Consider the following 21984-nt stretch of genomic DNA (forward strand, 5'->3'; position numbering starts at 1 on the left):
CATTGGAGCAAAGATGGCCCGGGCGCTGGGGATGGCTCCTTGGCCTCTGCCCCAGGCGCTAGAGTGGCTCTGGTCGCAGCAGAGCGACCCCCCGGAGGGGCAGAGCATTGCCCCCTGGTGGGCAGAGCGTTGCTCCTGGTGGGCGTGCCGGGTGGATCCCGGTCGGGCGCATGCGGGAGTCTGTCTGTCTCTCCCCGTTTCCAGCTTCAGAAAAATACAAAAAAAACAAACAAACAAACAAAAAAAAACAAAAAAAACATGCTTTCTCTTTCTAGAGAAACCAACAATAAAACACAGTTTTGTGCTTTTCTAAACTAAACCTGCCAAACTAGACCTGGGACCTAAAATATTTATGTCTCCAGTCTGTTTTTGTCCTGGTGAATGAACTTGTGAGACAGATAAGGCTTGGACTCTCCTTCCCCCTATTTCATCAGTTCCTTCTACTGCTTGCCCACTCCAATTCCTAAATGGTTTTTCTGCCTTAGAAAAATCTTCTCTTTAAGAAAAAGTCTAATTAATTCATCTAATATTGTAAACATGCCCCATGTTAAGATTCTAACTCACATGTATATAAGTGTATGTTTAAAGTGAAATTTACATTGCTACATATTTCTTATCCTATAGAAGCAAGTATGGGGGGGGGGTTAAATAACCCTCTCTTGAAAACTTTAAAAAGTATTAGTATCAAATCTTTTGTATCTCTTTTTATATAGCAACACCACCATCTGCTGGAACTTTAAAATAATGCATTTAAAAGAGTTGTAAGGGTTAATGACCCCTTATACCAGCTTTTCGAGGTACTCCGCCTCCTAACATCAGGTGTGTCTTAAAGGTAATATGAGAGAACATATTCATGACCTTGGGATCGGCATACAGCAGAATATAACCAGAAAGAAACAATGATAAATACACTTTATAAAAATTTTCTTCATCAAGTACATCCTATTAAGAGAATCAAAAGGTAAGCCACAGACTGGGAGAAGATATGTATAAAACAAGTAACCAGCAAAGAATTCCTATTCAGAATATGAATAAATCAATTTTTTAGGAAAGATCGATTATCTTATTTTTGCAGGTTAAAAAACTTGAATATCTTATTTTCTCACAAAAGAGAATACCCAAATGGCCACTAAACCTATGAAAACTTGATCAAAATAATTAATCATCAGGGAATTGCACATTTAAACCATAATAAGATACTACTACATACTACACACTCACCAGACTAGACAAAGTAACAATAAAATCAAACAAAAACAAACAAAAAACATGAGAATACCAACTTTTGGCAAGGCCAAAAGTATGGAGCAGCTGGAACTCTGTTGATTGAAATGTAATTTGGTTAAATTCTTTGGAAAACTGATGACATCTAAGTGTATTCCCTATGATCCAGAAATCATAATCTCTTTAAAAAATTTTTTAATTTTTATTTTATTGATTTTAGAGAGAAAGAAAAACTGGAACATCAATCTGTTCCTATATGTGCTCTGACCAGGGGTCGAACTGGCAACCTCTGTACTTCAGGAAAATTTCTCTAACCAACTGAGCTATCTGGTCAGAAATTCTATTCTTAAATATAAATCTAACATTGGAGCATAAATGTGTACTGAACTGCATCAAAAGACATACAAGAATGTTCATAACAATATTAATTAGAAGAGACAAAAATTGGTTGCAACCCAAATGGCCACCTAAAAAACCTTTTGTGGTATAGTCATGCAATGCAGCACTGCACCACAGTGGAAATGAAGCAACCGCACCAACACCACCAGTGAGCTGACACATGGAATGATGAGAGAAAGAAGCCAGGCACGAAAGAATGCACGGTGACCAATTCCACTTATATAAAGTAGTCAAAACCAGGCAAAACCAGCTGAGCTATACATCTATGAATTGTGCACTGTTCTGAATGTTAAAAATTGAGAAATTTAGTTTTAAAAAATTAAACAGGTCCATCATAACACAAATAAATTGCCAGTGGTGGAACTTTTATTATATATAATATTTATTGGGCAAAGAAATAGTCCAGATACCCTGAAATCACCCTTCTACCTCAATTAACATAGAGTTCCTGAGTCCCATTACCTATTGTACAATATAATTGTGTTATCATTTCTCTCCAGTATATTCTAAGTCCCACTAATGAGAGAAATATAAGGGAATAAAGTGTCACCATATTAGAAAATGGGATTCTTTGGTTCTATGTATTCTCACAGATTTGCAAATAATACATTTGCTAGAAAATAGTTCCAATCAAACTTTTTTCCAGGTTCTAGTTGCAAAAGGTGAAGAGGATACTTTTAGCAGCTCATTTAAGAGTTTCTCATGGGGGGCTCTCATTTCCCAACCACCATGTAACCAGAGAGCAACAGCCTAAGAATTCAAATGCAAAGAACTATAATTTATCAAAAGGGTTAGTAACAATGTTTAATGAAATTTGGAATAAAGGTGAAACATTTCCCCCCAGTTTAAACTGTCATCATGAGATGCATATATTTAAACATCTCAGAATGGGAATTTAAACTTTGAGATGAAATGTATGTCAATAGATAAAAAACACAGAGAGAACTTGGGGTGAATTCTTTACTGAATTTACTTGAGCACATGTGTATACTTTACCATAGCTAAAACCAGCTGTGGCTGGCAAACAACTGCCCATCAGCCCAACGGGGTAGCGGAGACGGGTCATGAGACCTAGGAAGAAAGAGAAATTGGCGTTTTAAGCTTAGTTACTAATATAAATAATATACTAGATGATAGTATCACTCTTTACATAAATAAGGCAAAAAGGTATTCTACTTAGTCTGTTTGCTCAGTTTTCCCATTTAAATTTCATAAAATAATATAATCTCATTGAACACAAATTAAAGAATTTAAAAACATATAAAGGTGAAATAAAAATCCCTCACAAAATATTAACATCCAGAGATATATGTTACCATTTTGATGACTATCTCAGCAAAAATCTCTATATTCCTATTTGAAAGCATCTACACATCCAAATTTCTTGCTATAAGCTTTTACAATAAACATACAATTAATAAATGTCAATGACTATAGTAGACCTTAAAGTTATTTCCAAAATTTCACTATTGTAAAATACGATGTATGATTTTTTATAATGTTTTTAATTATATTTTTTATTGACTCTATAGAGATAGAGTCGAAGGGGGAAAGAGAGAAAGAGAAGCATTAATTTATTGTTCCACTTATTTGTGCATTCATTGGTTGCTTCCTATGTGTGCCCTGACCCAGAGTCGAACCCATAACCTTATCATTTCGGGAGGATGCTCTAACTGACTGAGCTAACCAACCAGGGCCTACTGTATGATCTTAATGTACATTTGCATGAACTTCTCAAATTATTGCCTCAAGATAATTTCCTTAAAATGTATTTTCCTGATCAAAGGGTGTCTACAAAGTTTGTACCAATTTATTCAACCACCAACAGTGCTTAAAAGAGACAAGCTATCATCCCACTTTTTAAGAGTAGTTGATATTTTTAAAAACAGCATGGGAGCCTGACCAGGCAATGGTGCAGTGGATAGAGCATCATCAGACTGGGACCTGGAGGACCCAGGTTCAAAACCCCGAGGCCTCCGGCTTGAGCATGGGCTCCTCCGGCTCGAGCATGGGCTCAGCAGCTTGAGTGCGGGGTCGCTGGCTTGAGTGTGAGATCATAGACATGACTCCATGGTCACTAGCTTGAGCCCAAAGGCTCAAAGCCCAAAGTCATTGGCTTGAGCAAGGGGTCACTTGTTCTTTTTTTGTAGCCCCCCCCCCCCCAGTCAAGGCACATATGAAAAAGCAAGCAGTGAATATCTAAGGTGCTGCAACTTAGAATTGATGCTTCTCATCACTCTCCCTTCCTGTCTGTCTGTCTTTCTCTCTGACTCTTTGTCTCTGTCAAAAAATTAAAAATAAAAACAAAAAAAAAACAGCATGGGAGAGTAAATGATACTTCTTTTGATTGGGCCAACATGTAGTATTCTATACAGTCAATTTCAGTTTAGTTCAATAAGCATTTATTATATATTTCTCCAACCTATATTTATTGAAGGCCTGGAAATGGCTGAACATTATCTAGATGGTGGGAAACAGCAGTGAATAAGACACTGATGGCCCCTGCTCTCAGGAAGCTTACTTTCTGTATGGGCATGTACTTGTACCTGTGAAATAAAAATTAAAAAGCAGAAGACAGTGAGTGCAAAGCAGCATAGATAGAATACAGCTGCTTTAGAGCAGGTGCTCAGGGAAGGCCTTTCTGACGAGATGACAGCTATGCTGACACTGATTGGCAAGGAGCCATCAAACAAAAATCAGAAGGAAGAACATTCCAGGTAGACATATGCAAAGGCTAGAAGACAGAAACAAGCTTAGCCAGTACAAGAACAGAAAGAAGCATTATTAGGTGCCTATTTTGTGCTAGACAATCTTCTAGGAAGATTCCCCCAAGTCCCAGAGGATCCAAAGAGGACTCTGCCCACAGGAGCTCCATCTCAGCAAGGGAACGCAGCAGAGAAAGGATATTCCGATGTAAAAAGAAGAAGTCCTGTGCTGGAGATAAGCAAGACGCTCTGGGATGCAGAGGGAGAGCACCTCGCACATCATTGGATTTAAAGAAGTTTCTGGGAGGAAATGATATTTCAGATGAATCTGAAAAATGGCCCTAACTTACGATGAGAATCTATGAAAGACATTTTGCCATAAATAACAGCATGAGATGATACTTAGAGGTATGAAACAGGATTTGTTATTGAGCCAGTGAGAGGTACTAAGAACAAGAAATTGCAGTTGCGTGGTAGGTAGTTTCTGGTTATGATGGGCCTTGTAAGCCACTCTAGAGAGCATTACATCTTCCTGCAGGTGAGAGGGAGCCACTGAAAGTTCCCAAGTAAGAGAGTGTCGTAGTCAGATGCACATTTCTTTTTTTTTTTTTTTTTTTTTTTTTTGTATTTTTCCGAAGCTGGAAATGGGGAGAGACAGTCAGACAGACTCCCGCATGCGCCCAACCGGGATCCACCCGGCACGCCCACCAGGGGCGACGCTCTGCCCACCAGGGGGAGATGCTCTGCCCCTCCGGGGCATCGCTCTGCCGCGACCAGAGCCACTCTAGCGCCTGGGGCAGAGGCCAAGGAGCCATCCCCAGCGCCCAGGCCATCTTTGCTCCAATGGAGCCTTGGCTGTGGGAGGGGAAGAGAGAGACAGAGAGGAAGGGGGGGGTGGAGAAGCAAATGGGCGCTTCTCCTATGTGCCCTGGCCGGGAATTGAACCCGGGTCCCCTGCACGCCAGGCTGACGCTCTACCGCTGAGCCAACCTGCCAGGGCCAGATGCACATTTCTAATAGATCATTCTGGCAATAGCATAGAGGACAGATTGAGGGGAAGGCCACATTGGAGACAACAAGACCAGGAAAGAGATCACTACAATTGTCCAAGTGAGCAATGATTAGTGCAGCCTAGAAAGACGAAGAGGCAGGGACCTATACATCAGACATATGTATGCCATGAAATTAATTGTACTTAATAATTAATTAGATATTACATGGTAAGAAGAACGGAAGCATCTATGTTTCCAGCTCCTGTAATTGGTGGGATGATGATACCATTATCAGAGATAAACAACAGGAAGAGGAGTAGGTTTGGAAGAAGAGCACTGGTATAAGATGAAGAGTTCTGTCTCGTCACTGAAGTTCAGGGCCTGCAGGATTGCAAGTGTCTCTGTCTGCCAGGCAGAAGAACTATGCAAAAAGAGCATCTTGGGTGAAAGGAGAAGTGATCAAGAATGGATCCCTGAGGAACACCAATGTTTAAGGGTGGAACCCATTGGAAAGACCCATAAGGAAGATCTGAGTGAGAGAAGACCAGAGAAGGGTGGTGTCAAACATTGAGGGAGCAGCGGAGTTCAAAGGGTGACAATGTGAAATATAGCAGAGAAGACTAGAAAATATATAAACTAGAAAGTACCACTATCTGGGTCAGCATGAGGTTCACTGGTAGAGCATAGGGTGATGGAGGTGGAAGCCAGATCACAGACATTTACAAAGCAAATGGAAAGTGAGCAAGCAGAGACACTGGGTGTGAACACATTTTTCCAAAAGTGTGGTTTAAAAGAGTCATGTCCAAAGGAAGAAAAGAACAAAAGTTTTGTTTTTGTTTTTCAAATAAAAAATAAGTCTTAAGAGTGTTTACAGGCTAAAGGGAGAAGGTCAGAAGAAATGGAAGACACACAGGAGAGAAGGGAAGAGCAGATGGTGGGTGGTCCCAGCGGGAGCAGAGTGGTGGGAACGAGAGCACAGCCTTGCCACCTCTGGAAGGAACGAGGGCAGGACGAGGGCATGGTGGCAGGAAAGCAAGCATGAGGTGGCTTATGCCTGGTGACTTTATTTGCTCGATGAGTAGACAGCTAGGTGATTCGCTGATAAGGCAGTGGGTAATTCCGGGAATGAAGAAGACTTGGATGGAGAACAGGAAAGGGTTTTACTAGTGACTCTGACCTAGTTGAGATTCGAACCTTCCTCAAACTGAGTCTCCATAACACATGAACCAAACAAACATAGAAAGGAATTTCCTCAAGACCCCAACATTTTTCTCTAACTTAAAAGATTTTACTTGTCAAATATTTTTATTCTGTGAATTACTACCAATGGTTTAATGATAGTCTATCTCTCTGACAGAAAGAAATCCGTTTCTCTCTGCATTGTCATTACTTCCAATAAGGAGACAGACTGCCATGAGCTCAATTGACTAGAGGTCGAAAAATAGACAAGATAGTCATGGATTTCGATTCACAGCCGCTTCTGAAAGTAGACACTCCAAAATATTCCCCAGTTACATGATTTGCCTCTTTCTGGAGGCAATGGCAGTAGCTGAATGCAGACTCTGGATTTAATAGGTTCAGTGACTCCAGTGGTTTCAAAGATTTATGTGAGTTCAAGTCTCAGTGAGGATGTTAATTAACCGTATGACCTTAAGCAAGTTACCTCACAACTCATGCTTCAGTTTCCTGAACTGTAAGATGGAGTTATCAACAGCACATACCTTAGAGGATTGCTCTAAAGATCAAGTAAATAAATAAACATCAGAGCACTTAAAACAGGGTTGGGTCCAGTATATCTGCAATAAATGAATTATTTCTAGGTCCGATGCTTTTCTTCTTTCTTGTTGCTATATTTCTTTTCTATTTCTTTTCTCTTTAATAAATAGCTATAGTTTTCAGGTCCTGTTTTTTATTTTTATTTTTTTTACTGTGTGATCCAGTTTTTTTTAAATTATTTTTTATATATTCATTTATTTAGAGAGGGGAGACAGAGAAAGAGACAGAGAGAGAGAGAAGGGGGGAGGAGCAGGAAGCATCAACTTCCATATGTGCCTTGACCAGGCAAGTCCAGGGTTTTAAACCCGGGACCTCAGCATTCCAAGTTGACTCTTTATCCACTGCACCACACAGGTCAGGCCCAGTTTTTTATTTTGAAAGTTATTTATGTGATATTTTGTATATCATAAGAATAACTTATAGACATTGTAATAAAAAATTAAACCTAAAGAGCAATTTTTAAAGCAGAAAATTAAAGCTTCTCCTACCTCAAGTCTCATTCTGCAGAGGTAAACAGTAACATTTTATAATCTGTTATAATCTTATTAGTTTAAAAATTATTACCTAAATGACAACAGTTTTTCGATATGTCTAAATGTGTATTTGTTCAAAAGTAGGACTATATTCTGACTATACCGCTTTGTACTATTTTTACTAAACAATTTATCACTGACATCATTTTGTTTTTTTGGGTTTTTTTGTGGCAGAGACAGAGAGAGGGACAGATATAGACAGACAGACAGGAAGGGAGAGAGATGAGAAACATCAATCCTTTGTTGCAGCTCCTTAGTTGTTCATTGATTGCTTTCTCATATGTGCCTTGACCGTGGGGCTACAGCAGACTGAGTGATCCCTTGCTCGAGCCAGCGACCTTGGGTCCAAGCTGGTGAGCTTTGCTCAAACCAGATGAGCCTGCGCTCAAGCTGGCGACCTCAGGATCTGGAACCTGGGTCCTCTGCATCCCAGTCCGACACTCCATCCACTGCGCCACCGCCTGGTCAGGCCACTGACATCTTTTTATGTCAGCACATCCTGATCTCCTTTAGTATTTTTCTTAACCTCATTACCATTACCACTCTGTTTCTTAAATTTTATATTCGAAGGAAGAGGAAGAAGGAGTGTGAAGGAGCAAACTCAGAGCTGGTCTCCTGATTCCCAGGGTTTCTATCTCTAACCACAAACAAGCCCTCCCTGGCCTCGTTCAGACATGTTGCCACTTCCTCTCCAGCCAAACTCCCTGGACCGTCTGGAATATCCATGTAGACTCATCCCATAAGTGAATAAAATGTTCCTTGGATTTATTCCTGATCTTTAGAGCCAGTATAATGGAAAAGTGGCTGCCTTCCAAAAGACATTATTTTTGTCGACACAACTTTTCATGAGAGAAATCTAAAAAAGTACTGTATGACAAGAAGTCAAAACTGTATGAAAAGTTACAGTGGGCTCCAAATTCTACAATGCTGAGGTAAGAGGATTCCCCCCTGGGCTCAAAGTGGTCTAGCAGAGTTTGGGTGCCGGCTGAAAGCCAGAGATATGATTACAATTGTGGTGGAACTTTCGGGAATTATGTATCTTTCCATAGATGATAGGTTTGCCCAAAGAGCAATTATTACGAACAATAGCTCGGGATGGGGGTTAAATATGCTTCCAGTATATATTTAGTCCAAGATGTAATTAGTGAAAGTCTGCATCCTGTGTAAATCTTTCTGTTCTTCAAACAAGAAAGAACAGAGAATGAGTGATTTAAGGGTAATTTGCTATTGCAGTAGTCTAAAGTAGAGAGCAAATTTATGGGGGCCAGGAAAAGGAAGCATGGTTCTCTAAGACATTGGAAATCCTATTACATTCAACCCCATGTAAATTTCAAGAACAAATGCACAATGACTAAATGGCCTTTTGCTTCTCTGTCATCTATCATTTTACTAACTTGGCAGAAATGTAAAAAAAATTGGTCTACCTCTTATCCCTTGACTAGAAAAACAAAGAAGCAACAATGAAGAGAATTGTTCAGAAGCACTGTTGTATTTCAAGCTCTTACACATGTTTACACAGTTAAGTGTCTGAAACCAAAGATGCGTTTTGCCCATTTAGAGCCTGGTTTCCCTACTCTCCCCGCCTCAAGTTCCTGACTTACCGGCTGCATTGTGCTGGTGGTACCAGATCAACTCAGGGATTGATTGGAAGTGATGCTTTTCAGCCACGTACCACTGTCCTGAGTCATTCTTTTTAATCTGATAATGTTTGATGGTAGCCTCCATGCTTCTACAATCAATAAAATGTGAATTAGTAAACAAGCGAAAGATCACTTTGAAACTAAATCAATTAATTAAGCAAGAGGTCTCTGCCTCTAAAACTCTTAGTCTAGCAACACTGCACACTGAAGAGCAGATTGGATTAAATTAAACAGGTGTTTCACCATCCCAGGAAAATTCAGCTGTCTTATTGGGGCTTTCGAATCAAACATAACTTCAGCCAAAGCTGTCTAGGTGACAAGTCCAAAAAAAGTATATCTCGTAACGGGCACATAAGTATTTATTGAGTATCAAGTAGGGGTTAAGTGAATGAACAAATGCACTGTGAGGGATGTGAGGCGATGTGAGACAAAGATAGGAAGAAAACCAATACAGGGTGTACTGATGGGCAGTTTTGCTGTGAGCAACTACAGCTTAATCCTTATAGGAAGTTAAGAGATGGCATAATGCACCTCAGAAGTACCCCCTAAAGTGCAAAGAAGCTGAGGTGTTTATCCATGAACTCCCATTCCTCACTGATAAAGGGTCACTCCTAGGACGTTAATTCTCAGGCACCTCCTACCTAGCCAGGAGGACATGAGTTCCCTCATTCAGAGAATGTCCTCGGAAAGACAGAGGAAGCTTTCTGAGTGCAGGTGAACTCTGCAGGTAGCCCTAGGATAGACCAAGGAATACGCGGAGAACGCCACCAGCTTGACTACAACTAATCTAACCTCCTCATTGATGGTTGAGAAAAGGAGATGGAAGAACTTAAGTATCATCCAATGAGTTTGTTCAGGATACAACTTGAACGGATCAGTGGTTTTAATATCCAGTCCAGCAATCTTCTCCCTATGTTAGCCTCTCGCATTCTCTAAGTGACAGTGTCTCTATAAATAGGACTGTTCCAGGGATTATTATTTTTAAAGTGACCCAAATTACAATGGCTTACCTCCTATCTCTTAAAAACACAGAAATTGTGTAGGATCCCAAATGTCTTGAATCTCGAACAATAAATGCACCTTCTTTAGACTGCAAAACAATTCATTCATTGTACAAGTTTTCTTTTTATTAGAAAGAAGAGACAACCTTACATTTCACTAATAAAAACCAAAGCTATACTGACTTACTATAAAAGGACGAGATTGTTTTTACAAGTATGGGTTTAGAAATAATACCTATAAAATAAAATATATAGAATAAGGATTTATTATAAATGAGTATTTTAAAACTTTGCCCAAAATTCTTCTAAAAAATTATCCATATCCTACCATTTAGTTATTTTTGTTATTGATATATTAATTACGATAATAGACCAAAACAGCAGATGAGTAGGAAGAACTCTGAGACAGAGGGACAGAACTATACTTTGAAAGAAAAGAAAGAAAATGGCAGGTAGGGCTGCTGGAAAAAGAAATACATCTGAAATTGTTGGGGTGGGGAGGGGAAGAAGAGACCAGAGTCTGTCATAAGGATGAATAGAGAAGAGATGGGGCAGTCTGGAGAGAGGAGCAAAGACAGCCATTTCGGTTGCTAGGGCTATGGGCGAGACAAAAGAGAAATGGCAAGAGGAGAGAAAATTAGAATAAATTAGAGGCTAGTTTATAAATTGGATCTCTAATGACTTTTTTGGGGAGAAATCTCCATAAAGTTGTGACTTGCTTTCAAATAATCCTGAACGTTGGGCATTTTTATTTGATTTCTTTTTGTTTGGTATTTTTACTGGGTGTGTTTACACCTGTGAGGAGGAAACTATCTCAGTGTCTTGTCAAACTCATGCCAGTTTACACCTGTGATGTGCCGATAAGTTGTTTGAGAATTGCACAACCCAGGCAGCCCTGCCCGACCCCCGAGCTGTACATAATGCACAAAGCAGAGTCGCTAGCTCCTCCCAGATGCTTATCAAGAGACAGACCTCATTTTCTGGTCAAATGTTCAAACCAAAGAATCTTTTATTACCACTCAAAATGATAAAATATAGCTTTCATTGAATTCCTACCATGTGCAAAGATTGCATTACATATCATAAGGGACACAAGATGTAAAGACAAAGATGTCTGTATATAATATAGATATGTATATGCAAAGCCTACCACCTGTAAAATTTTAAGTTCTTCTTTGTAAAACTCAAGGAAATTTAAATAAAAATGAAAAATATCTAAAAAAGTAAAAACAACACACCTGACCAGGTGGTGGCGCAGTGGATAGAGCATCAGACTGGGATGAAGAGAACTCAGGTTCGAAACCCCGAGGTCGCTAGCTTGAGCGCGGGCTCATCTGGTTTGAGCAAAGCTCACCAGCTTGAACCCAAGATCACTGGCTTGAGCAAGGGGTCACTTGGTCTCTGTAGACCCCCGGTCAAGGCACATATGAGAAATCAATCAATGAACAACTAAGGAAACACAACAAAGAATTGCTGTTTCTCATCTCTCTCCCTTCCTGTCTGTCTGTCCCTATCTATCCGTCTCTCTGACTCTCTCTCTCTGTCTCTGTAAAAAAAAAAAAAAAAAAAAAAGTAAGGATAACGCTATGTATCAGAACCTCTGCTATACAGTTCAAGCTGTACTCAGAAGTAAATTTATAGTCTTATTTATATAACTGAAAGAATACAAATAATTATATCCAACTCAAGAAGTTAGGATAAGAACTATGAAATAAACAGGTAAAGTAGAAGAAAGGAATAATAAAGACAAAAGCCAAAAATAATAAAATATTTTTACAATAACAAATTATTTAAATAACAAAAGTAGCCCTGGCCGGTTGGCTCAGCGGTAGAGCGTCGGCCTAGCGTGCGGAGGACCCGGGTTCGATTCCCGGGCAGGGCACACAGGAGAAGTGCCCATTTGCTTCTCCACCCCTCCCCTGCGCTTTCCTCTCTGTCTCTCTCTTCCCCTCCCGCAGCCAAGGCTCCATTGGAGCAAAGATGGTCCAGGCGCTGGGGATGGCTCCTTGGCCTCTGCCCCAGGCGCTAGAGTGGCTCTGGTCGCAACATGGCGACGCCCCGGAGGGGCAGAGCATCGCCCCCTGCTGGGCAGAGCGTCGCCCCCTGGTGGGCGAGCCGGGTGGATCCCGGTCGGGCGCATGCGGGAGTCTGTCTGACTGTCCCTGTTTCCAGCTTCAGAAAAATGAAAAAATAAAAAATAAAAAATAAATAAATAAATAAATAACAAAAGTATAATACAGCTAGTAGTTAAACAAAATATACTATATCTAGTAATTAAACCCAAAATTTGGTGGTCTAGGCAAAAAAAAGAAAATAAAATAAATTGCTAAAATTAATTTTTTTAATGTTAATCAATAATAAATAGGAACATCTATAAAAAATTTTTACAAGGATCCAGAAAAGAAATTAAAGAGTTTCCTTGACTCTGCACAATAAACTGGGTAATTAACTAGAAAAACTTAAAATATATTAAAATTGATTCTGGAAGAGCTAGAAATCTTACTGGACCCATTGAACAGAAAACTGGATCAAGTTCCAAAAGAGCTGGCACGTTTAAAAGCACTACAGTTACTCACTGTGATGTTATCAAATCTTAATTTTTTTTAATTTTTTTTTTTGTATTTTTCTGAAGCCGGAAACGGGGAGAGACAGTCAGACAGACTCCCGCATGCGCCGGTCGGGGATCCACCCGGCACGCCCACCAGGGGCGACGCTCTGCCCACCAGGGGGCGATGCTCTGCCCCTCTGGGGCGTCGCTCTGCCGCAACCAGAGCCACTGTAGCGCCTGGGGCAGAGGCCAAGGAGCCATCCCTAGCGCCTGGGCCATCTTTGCTCCAATGGAGCCTTGGCTGCGGGAGGGGAAGAGAGAGACAAAGAGGAAGGAGGGGGGGTGGAGAAGCAAATGGGCGCTTCTCCTATGTGCCCTGGCCGGGAATCGAACCCGGGTCCCCCGCACGCCAGGCCGATGCTCTATCGCTGAGCCAACTGGCCAGGGCCAAATCTTAAATTTTAGAAATGATAAAACAGATTTATCAAATGATTCCAGAGCTCATGAAAAGAAGAACTTTTAAATTCTTATATAAAGTGAGCTTAACATAAATAACACAGCAAAGACTGTATACAAAAGGTAGAACCACGAACCAGTCTTCTCCCATATTGATGCAAAAATCCTACCTAAATATTAACAAAAGTGTTTGTTTTCCTCATTAGGTCTTTAATGAGATTTATTTTTGTATGAGTTAGGAATCTAATTTTAATTTTTTTCTATATAAATAGTCAATAGATGGGTCCCAGAACAAATTGATCTTAAACCCCCACTAATGTGTGTAATGCCTGAACATTACACATGTCATACAAGTATGTACACACATTTACATATATGTATGTATATGCAATTTTTTTTTAACTACTTTGTAAATTAAGGCAACCAACAGGAAGTTTTTAAAAACTAGGTAAAGCAATTCTGAATTTAAATATGGTAAAATATATATCCAGAATATTTCTTAAAAACAAAAACAGAATGAGGGAGGCTGGTATTTAAGGCCCGGTATTTAAGCTGGCGGAAGAGCAGCACATGTGACAGGCTGATCGATGAAACCACGTGGGAAGTCCAGACACATTCCCATAGAGGACTTGTTTTGGTGCTGAAAGTGGCCCCTCAAGTCAGTGCAGTAAAGCTGGACATTTAGGAACTTCTAGAAAACCGTGTATGTGCAAAAAATAAAACCACTAAAGCAATCAAGAAATATGGGGGGAAAACTGTATAACCTTGTATTGGAAAAGGCAATTCTAACCTGACACAACCCGAAAAACTTTCAAACTTTGTCCGAAAACTTTAAATATATAAAATCCAAATACTATTCGTGGCTACATATTACCAAGGCTAATTTCCTCAATATAGCTACATATGTCCTACAAACTGTGAGAAAACATAAAAAAAAAAAAGAGAATGAGAAAATTTTGCAGAGGATATGAACAGACATCTCACAGAACAAGAAATACAAATATATAAAACTTAGTATATAAAAAGATGCATAACATTCCCAGAATAAGAGAAATGAAAATGAAATCCATATTGAGATGAGATGTCAGAAAGCAAAGTTCCAAATGTTTCATTAAAGCACTTTCTGGAAAGGTTGTGGAAAAATACACATTCTCTTACATTGTTAGTATGTATATAAATTGATACAACTCCCATAAGGGGGCATTTTAATCTCTATCAATATTATAAATGCGCATTCCCTTTGACCCAGCATTTTTCCACCTCTGGGGATATGGCTTACAAATATGCTTACATAAATGAGAAAAAGAAACCTACTTGTGTTAGTGACCTATGGCAGCACTGTTTTAATAGCAAAACAGTGTATACAATTTACATTTCCATAAAAAGGATTGGTTTAATAATTGTGATACATCCAAACTAAGATACTGTATTTCCCCATGTATAAGGCACTTCCATGTATAAGACACACTTTAATTTTGGGGCCCAAAATTTGAAAAATAAATGTATTACATAAAGTTATTGAACTCAAGTTTTATTCATCATAAAATTCATACAACTCTTCATTGGCGTGAAAAAGCAAAAAATGCAAGTAAAAAAATTTACAACCACTGTATAAGATGTACCCAGTTTTTAGACCCCAAAGTTTCCAAAAATGGTATGTCTTATATATGGTGAATTCTGTACCATGCAGGTGAAAAATGAGTAAGGACACATTTTGTGTACTGATGCAGAAAGTTTCCCAATACATACATACTACTAAGAGAAAAAAAGTAATGTACAGAAAAGTATACATGTATTATGTTACCATTTGTAAAGGTAACAAAACATACATTGTACTGGATTTGTGTGTGTGTTATATAGCTCTGAAAGAATACAAAATAAACTCAAGAATAGCTCTTCATCTATGGGAAGGGGAATTGATGTCTTGGAGACAAAGTGACAGAAAACTTTTCAAAACCATTTGATTTTGGAAGCATGTGGGGATACTATTTAAATATGAAATAAAAATTATAAGCTACTTCTATAAATAATTTATACAATAAATTTGAAAATAAATATAAAACAGGCAATTCTCTAGGTAAATATAAATGATCAAAGATCCAAAAAAGAAAAAGAAATTAATCAAGTAGTAGAAGATGTTTGAAAAAAGCAGCATGTCTAGTCTGTTTTACAAGAGGTGTATTTAACCTTCAAGGAGCAAACAACTCCTATTTAATATTAACTGTTCCAGAGTTGGAAAAAGAGGACTCATTTTTTGATGCTAGCATAACCTTTATACTAAAATCAGACAAAGAGAATAGAAAATTAGAAGCCTGTCTCACTCTGAAAGTAACAGGACAAATATTAAATAAAATATTAGAAAACCCTAAAACCACAATATTATTTTAAATGCCTCATGACTGAGTAGCATTTAACCCAGGCATATTTTTGAAATAAAAATTATAAAATATGTAAATTATAAAACATTTTAAGATAATGTAAGAATATATACATATATATTTAAACATATCACACACACACACACCCTCTTGCTCTCTCTTATTCTCTTGAGACAGATTAAAAACCTAAAATTTGAAAAGCAAATCTTTAAGACATTTAAAGGAAAATAAAACTCTTTTATTACTTGAGAGAGAGGAATTTCCATGGTAAACAAATTTTAAAAAGCAGAGATAAGAGAAATATTAAGATATTTGATATTACCACTTTTAGAATTTTCTTTTCTGTATAGGAAAACAGCATAAAGCCTTTTTTCAAAAACCAGAAAAATATAGTTATAACACATAACTGACAAAATATTGGTATTCAGAATATATTTTTAAAACATACATCAGTCAGTTTAAAAGGCAAATACTATAGGAAAATAAGCAAAGGCTGTGAACAGGCATGTAACATCAGAGGAAGCCCAACTGGTCAAAAGACACTCGACCTGGCCGGTTGGCTCAGAGGTAAAGCGTCGGCCTGGCGTGCGGGGGACCCGGGTTCGATTCCCGGCCAGGCCAGGGCACATAGGAGAAGCGCCCATTTGCTACTCCACCCCCCACCCCCTCCTTCCTCTCTGTCTCTCTCTTCCCCTCCCGCAGCCAAGGCTCCATTGGAGCAAAGATGGCCCGGGTGCTGGGGATGGCTCCTTGGCCTCTGCCCCAGGCGCTAGAGTGGCTCTGGTCGCGGCACAGCGACGCCCCGGAGGGGCAGAGCATCGCCCCCTGGTGGCCAGAGCGTCGCCCCTGGTGGGCGTGCCGGGTGGATCCCGGTCGGGCACATGCGGGAGTCTGTCTGGCTGTCTCTCCCCGTTTCCAGCTTCAGAAAAAAAAAAAAAAAAAAAAGACACTCAAAAAGTTAATCCAAATAAATATCAAGGAAATGCACATTTTAAAATATACCTAAAATTTCTCACTCAATGAATTAAAAAAGTGTGAAACTACCAGTTGTTGGCAAGAATGTTGAGAACTAATGTTCTCATCCCCTATAAGAGTATAAACTAGTACAAGTACCTTGAATCATGATTTGAAAATATCTAGTAATGTTAAATGTGCACATGCCCCCCGACCAGACCATTCTGCTTCTGGGGCTAATGGAAAGAAAATTCTTCCTTTGTGTATCAATGACACGTACAGGGAAGTTCTTCGTAGCGCTGTTTGGTAGTAAGAAATTAGAAACAATTTGAATGTTTATCAATCGTGAAATGGATATGTTTGGGTATATTCCTATAATGAAATAATGGACAGCAGATAAAGCAATGTATTTGATCTATATGTACCCATATGAATAAATTTGAAAATACAATGCTTAAATTATTTCATTTTTTAAACATTTTAAGAACTTCATTTTGTAATCAGAGTCATTTTGTTTTATTATTTTTTATTTGAATTTATTGAGATGAGATTGGTTCATAAAACCATACAGGTTTCAAGTGTACAACTCATTATAACACTATCTGCACACCTATTAAAAGAACCAAAACATATGGTCTCCTTTATGTCAAACATTAAAATACGTAACACTATAGTTTGCTTATGAACAATCTATGAAAAAATATAAACACAGGGACAAAATGGGAACGTGTCCTTCTATGTGATTGCCTCTGGGGAGGAGAGGAGGACAAGAGGAGAGGGTGGGCTAACCGTCCGTAATTTCATTAAGGAAGGGTACGGCCAAATGTTACTACCTGCAGTGATGTCTGAGTTGCAGGTATGCACCGGTTGTTACATAATTCCCTGTTCGGGTCTCTGTGGATGGTCAGACCCTCGCCCTGTCCAGGCTTCCTCTCAGATGCCTGGTCAGGATTCCTCCCTGGTGAACCGGCACAGCCCAGTGATTCCGGCCATGCTAACCGTGATCACCTTGCTTACTGTGGATCTATTTCTGTACTTCCCTTCTCCAGTTCTGCCTGCCTGCCATGACATCTGCTTGGTTCATTCTGGATCTACCACGATCACTTTACAGAAAGCCACCTGCTGTCACTATGCCAGGCAGATACCACATTTGCTACCACACTCCATTGCCTCCTAGCAGTGAAGCCAGGCAGCCCTCCAGCCTGCATCCCACCCCTGTGAGCTGGGGCTGTGTTCTTCATGCTCTGCCTATGCCCCAGCTGTTACCTGGACCTGCCCTGTGTCCTGAGTCATTACTGGCATTGAGTTTTTAGTTATTAACTGATTCTTTCTCGCTTATATTTCTAAATTTTCTCAACATCCGACAGCAGTGCATAATAACACACATACCTCTTACCTAGTTTCTAGTTCTGACTATACCTTTACCCACAGTTGATATTTACTGTCAGTTGGAAATTTGAACTATATGCAGTTTTGTTTTGTCTTGACCTAAATGAGCAGTTTTGATCTGAGCTTGATATTTTGGCCATCTTACTCTTCCTTTTGTTTCCAAGAACAAAGAAAGTGCAGCACTGCATCTTTTTCTAATATTTGTGTTTTTAATGAGCCTAAGCTAAGCTTATGAGGATAGGGTGTATATATATTTTTTAAATAATTTTATTTTTTTAATGGGGCGACATCAATAAATCAGGATACATATATTCAAAGATAACATGTCCAGGTTATCTTGTCGTTCAATTATGTTGCATACCCATCACCCAAAGTCAGATTGTCCTCTGTCACCTTCTATCTAGTTTTCTTTGTGCCCCTCCCCCTCCCCCTTTCCCTGGAGGATAGGGTGTATATTTGATTGGCATTGATGCAAAGGTGTATGGGCAATTCAAATATAGACTGTACTGGTAGAATGCACTTTGGAGTGAATGAAGAAGTTGTAGAATGTTAGTGCTGAAATCATTCAGGAAGAATATATTTCTGAAATTATAATAAAAATCAATAGAAAGCATAATCTGATACAAAGACAATTAGTTAATGACATCAAAAATGTGTATAGAGATGGAATTACAATACTTTAGAATTAAAAAGAACAGAAAGTGATAAAATGTTTTAGTTGTATAGGGTTTTCTTTCTAACGTACCTCTCTAAGAAATTTTGAAAGTATTCACAGATTTATTTAGGAATAAATTGAGGCCCTGGCCGGTTGGCTCAGTGGTAGAGCGTCGGCCTGGCGTGCAGGAGTCCCGGGTTCGATTCCCGGCCAGGGCACACAGGAGAAGCGCCCATCTGCTTCTCCACCCCTCCCCCTCTCTGTCTCTCTCTTCCCCTCCCCCAGCGAGGCTCCATTGGAGCAAAAGATGGCCTGGGCGCTGGGGATGGCTCCGTGGCCTCTGCCTCAGGCACTAGAATGGCTCTGGTCGTGACAGAGCGACGCCCCGATGGGCAGAGCATTGCCCCCTGGTGGGCAGAGCATCGCCCCCTGGTGGGCGTGCCAGGTGGATCCCAGTCGGTGCATGCGGGAGTCTGTCTGACTGTCTCCCCGTTTTCAGCTTCAGAAAAGTACAAAAAAAAAAAAAAAGAATAAATTGAATTACCTCTTGTCTCAAAAGACGTTCTGCCTGATTTCTGGTAATGTTTCTATGGTACCACCTGTAAAAGCAATACAAATAATTTTAAAATTTTACATTTTATTTTATCCAGAAAAAAAAACCCTCCTCCATTTCCTTTGTTTTTAAGAACTTACTCTAGAACTGATTTTTAGAAGTTGAGTGTTTTTTTATTTTATTCAGATAAATAATAATGTACCATTATAGGTTGATTAATTTAGTTTAGTGGAGTTTTATTACTTGCAATATTTATTCTATTATATCTCAATTTAACTTTCTGACAAACAGTATATAATTTTGACCTCCTAAAAATTTAACCTCCTAAAAATTTCCATGAAAGGTATATGTTTAAAAAGTCATCATCTTCCATACACACTTGACTGAGCTTTGGTAGACAAACTAAAAAATACCTGCTCCTTTCTTCTCAGGAAATTCTTATTCGCATGCTTTTGTATATGCTGTGGCACCTTTCCAAAATTCAAACCCAGTCTAACTTATTTGACTTTCCTAAGTATGTTAACTTGTAATAAAGTTAGCGGTTTAGTAGAGTAAATGGAACAATCAATATATAACCCTGCTCTACATACCATCTCTGGCCTCAACTTTCTCCTCATTCTCTGTTCACACACTAAGATTCCACCACTTGGATTCTTTCCTTTCTCAGGTTCACCCAGCCCTTTTCTGCCCCTGATCTTGCTGTTACCGCCACATGAAACATGCCACTATAAGACTTTAGAATACCAGAAGTGCACACAATTGTTATAATCAAATCACACTGTAATTTAAATGCAGAGTTTGGTATGACAATACCTAGTCAGGAAGCAAACTTTGTGCAAGAAAGAGAAAGGAAATGGTAGAACCAAGGAGAGAGAAAGGAAAATGGAAAAACTTTCATTTCAAAACACTATGTTAAAAATCAGCTAATCTAATATTACCAGAAATACTATTTTTATGGACAGTGAAAGGAAGAAGGCCTCCATAACTTTGCACTGAGTCACAGTGGGTGGGCCAGATGGTGGCTGAATGAAACTCATACCTGACTTTGAGCACGGAATTGATCTTATCATATGGACTTCCCCTAACCGGCAGTAGTGGAAAGCTGCCATTAATGCCCTTAAAATGAAAATGAACCTTTAAAATATAAACCATTGAGAACAGGGATGATTACAGATGATTCTAGATAAAATAATATGACTACTTATCACTAATGGGAATAAGAGTAACTGCGATGTTCAACTGTGAATATCATTTGGTACTTTTAAATGAATAATCATATTGTGGAAGGAATTTCAAGATGAGTCTGAGACCTCCTGTTGTAGAGTTAGAGACATAGGTATCAGTGTGAAGGGGCCCCCACTGGCTACATTGTAAAATATGGGTGCTAAAAGGAAAATATTGATTATAACTCACTAAAATATGTTGACTCTGTGAAAAGTAAAAACTGCATAATGTTACTTCAAAAAAAGGAAAAGAATTGAATTTTTTTTCTAAATGTTTTTCACCTGCTATCATACACTGGGGAACAAAATTTTTGTTGCATCCACAAAAACACTTGTTCACCTAATTCGAGTGTGCTGATCTCAAATCTGACATTAGTTTTTCTCTGTAAGCTACAGTTTTTTGCAATTCAAGATTTTAGGTTTTCATCTTATTGTAAAATTTTCAACATTTAGTTTAACATACTGAAGTAGAATGTCTTCTTGGGCATCATCTTTGTGAAAATATAATAATTTATATAATGCAATAAATACACTAATACACCAAAAGATATGATTGCATCAGAATTGTCTACAATTTTGAAATAGAACATATTAAAACACTTATTTTAATCATAAAAGTTGCGCAAAACTTATTTAAATTCTATTCAGGCAAAATTTTGCATTTGTAGCTCTTGTGTTTGTGTACTTGTTGAGGACAATCTCGTTTGATGTTCCAGCAGTAGTCTGCTCATCACTAACAGCTCCAAAATTTTCGGGAAACTTATCAGGGTAACTGTTCAGGAAGTGAATCTTAATGCTCATGTCACATCCAATGTTGCGGAAAGCCAAAAGCATCCTTTGAACCAGAAGTTCATAGTTTTCTGCTTTTTTGTTGCCAAGGAAGTTCTTTGTAACTGCCACAAAAGACTGCCATGCTGCTTTCTCCTCCTTATTCATCTTCCTGGCAAATTCTTCATCACATACGAGGGTTCGAATTTGAGGTCCATTGAATTTGAGGTCTTCTCCAAGGACAAGGCAGGAAAAGCAGAAATAATATGTTGAAAGCATTCACTTTCTCTATTCAAAGCCTGAACAAACTGCTTCATTAATCCAAGTTTGATGTGAAGTGGGGGAAAATGATCCTGTCTCGATTAACTACAGGTTCATTCACAATATTTTGCATCTCTACTTCCAGAGCTTCACGTTTCAGCCACTCCTTCTATGTCCAGTGTTTCTCCTGAGCTCGGCTGTCCCACAAATACAGAAAGCAAGGGTACTTCATGAAACCTCTCTGTTGTCCTAGCAGGAAATTTACCATTTTAAGGTCCACACAAATGATCCAGTTATGCTCCTCATACTTCAGAAAGATGAGGACAATTTTTATGTCATTCTTACTTATGTCATTCAATTCGGGTTGGCTAAACTGCTGAGGGGTTAATGACTGCTTGGCATCAGAAGAAGAGCCTTCAGATTCTACAACCATTTCCTCATGCATCTTATCAAATTACACTTGATCACCATGTTCACTTTCTTCGCCCTTAGAAGAAATAAAACCATTGAAAACTGGAACCGGGAGTGT

General features: G+C 39.0%; 1 protein-coding gene and 1 long non-coding RNA gene across 3 annotated transcripts in view; one reads left to right on the top strand and one right to left on the bottom strand.

The window, feature by feature from the left end:
* Positions 1 to 21984, top strand: part of LOC136405239 (uncharacterized) — a 77015-nt gene that overhangs the window by 19570 nt on the left and 35461 nt on the right. The window lies entirely within an intron of this gene.
* TXK (TXK tyrosine kinase) overlaps positions 1 to 21984 on the bottom strand; it is a 69487-nt gene that overhangs the window by 17398 nt on the left and 30105 nt on the right. For both annotated transcript variants that reach the window (XM_066384409.1, XM_066384410.1), the window contains exons 6-9: positions 19195 to 19249; positions 10280 to 10359; positions 9231 to 9358; positions 2620 to 2694 (exon numbers count right to left, since the gene is read on the bottom strand). In XM_066384409.1, coding sequence (XP_066240506.1) covers positions 2620 to 2694; positions 9231 to 9358; positions 10280 to 10359; positions 19195 to 19249 — 338 coding nt within the window. The remainder of the gene's footprint in view (positions 1 to 2619; positions 2695 to 9230; positions 9359 to 10279; positions 10360 to 19194; positions 19250 to 21984) is intronic.

The sequence above is a fragment of the Saccopteryx leptura genome, chromosome 5, assembly GCF_036850995.1.
Source record: "Saccopteryx leptura isolate mSacLep1 chromosome 5, mSacLep1_pri_phased_curated, whole genome shotgun sequence".
Lineage (NCBI taxonomy): Eukaryota > Metazoa > Chordata > Mammalia > Chiroptera > Emballonuridae > Saccopteryx > Saccopteryx leptura.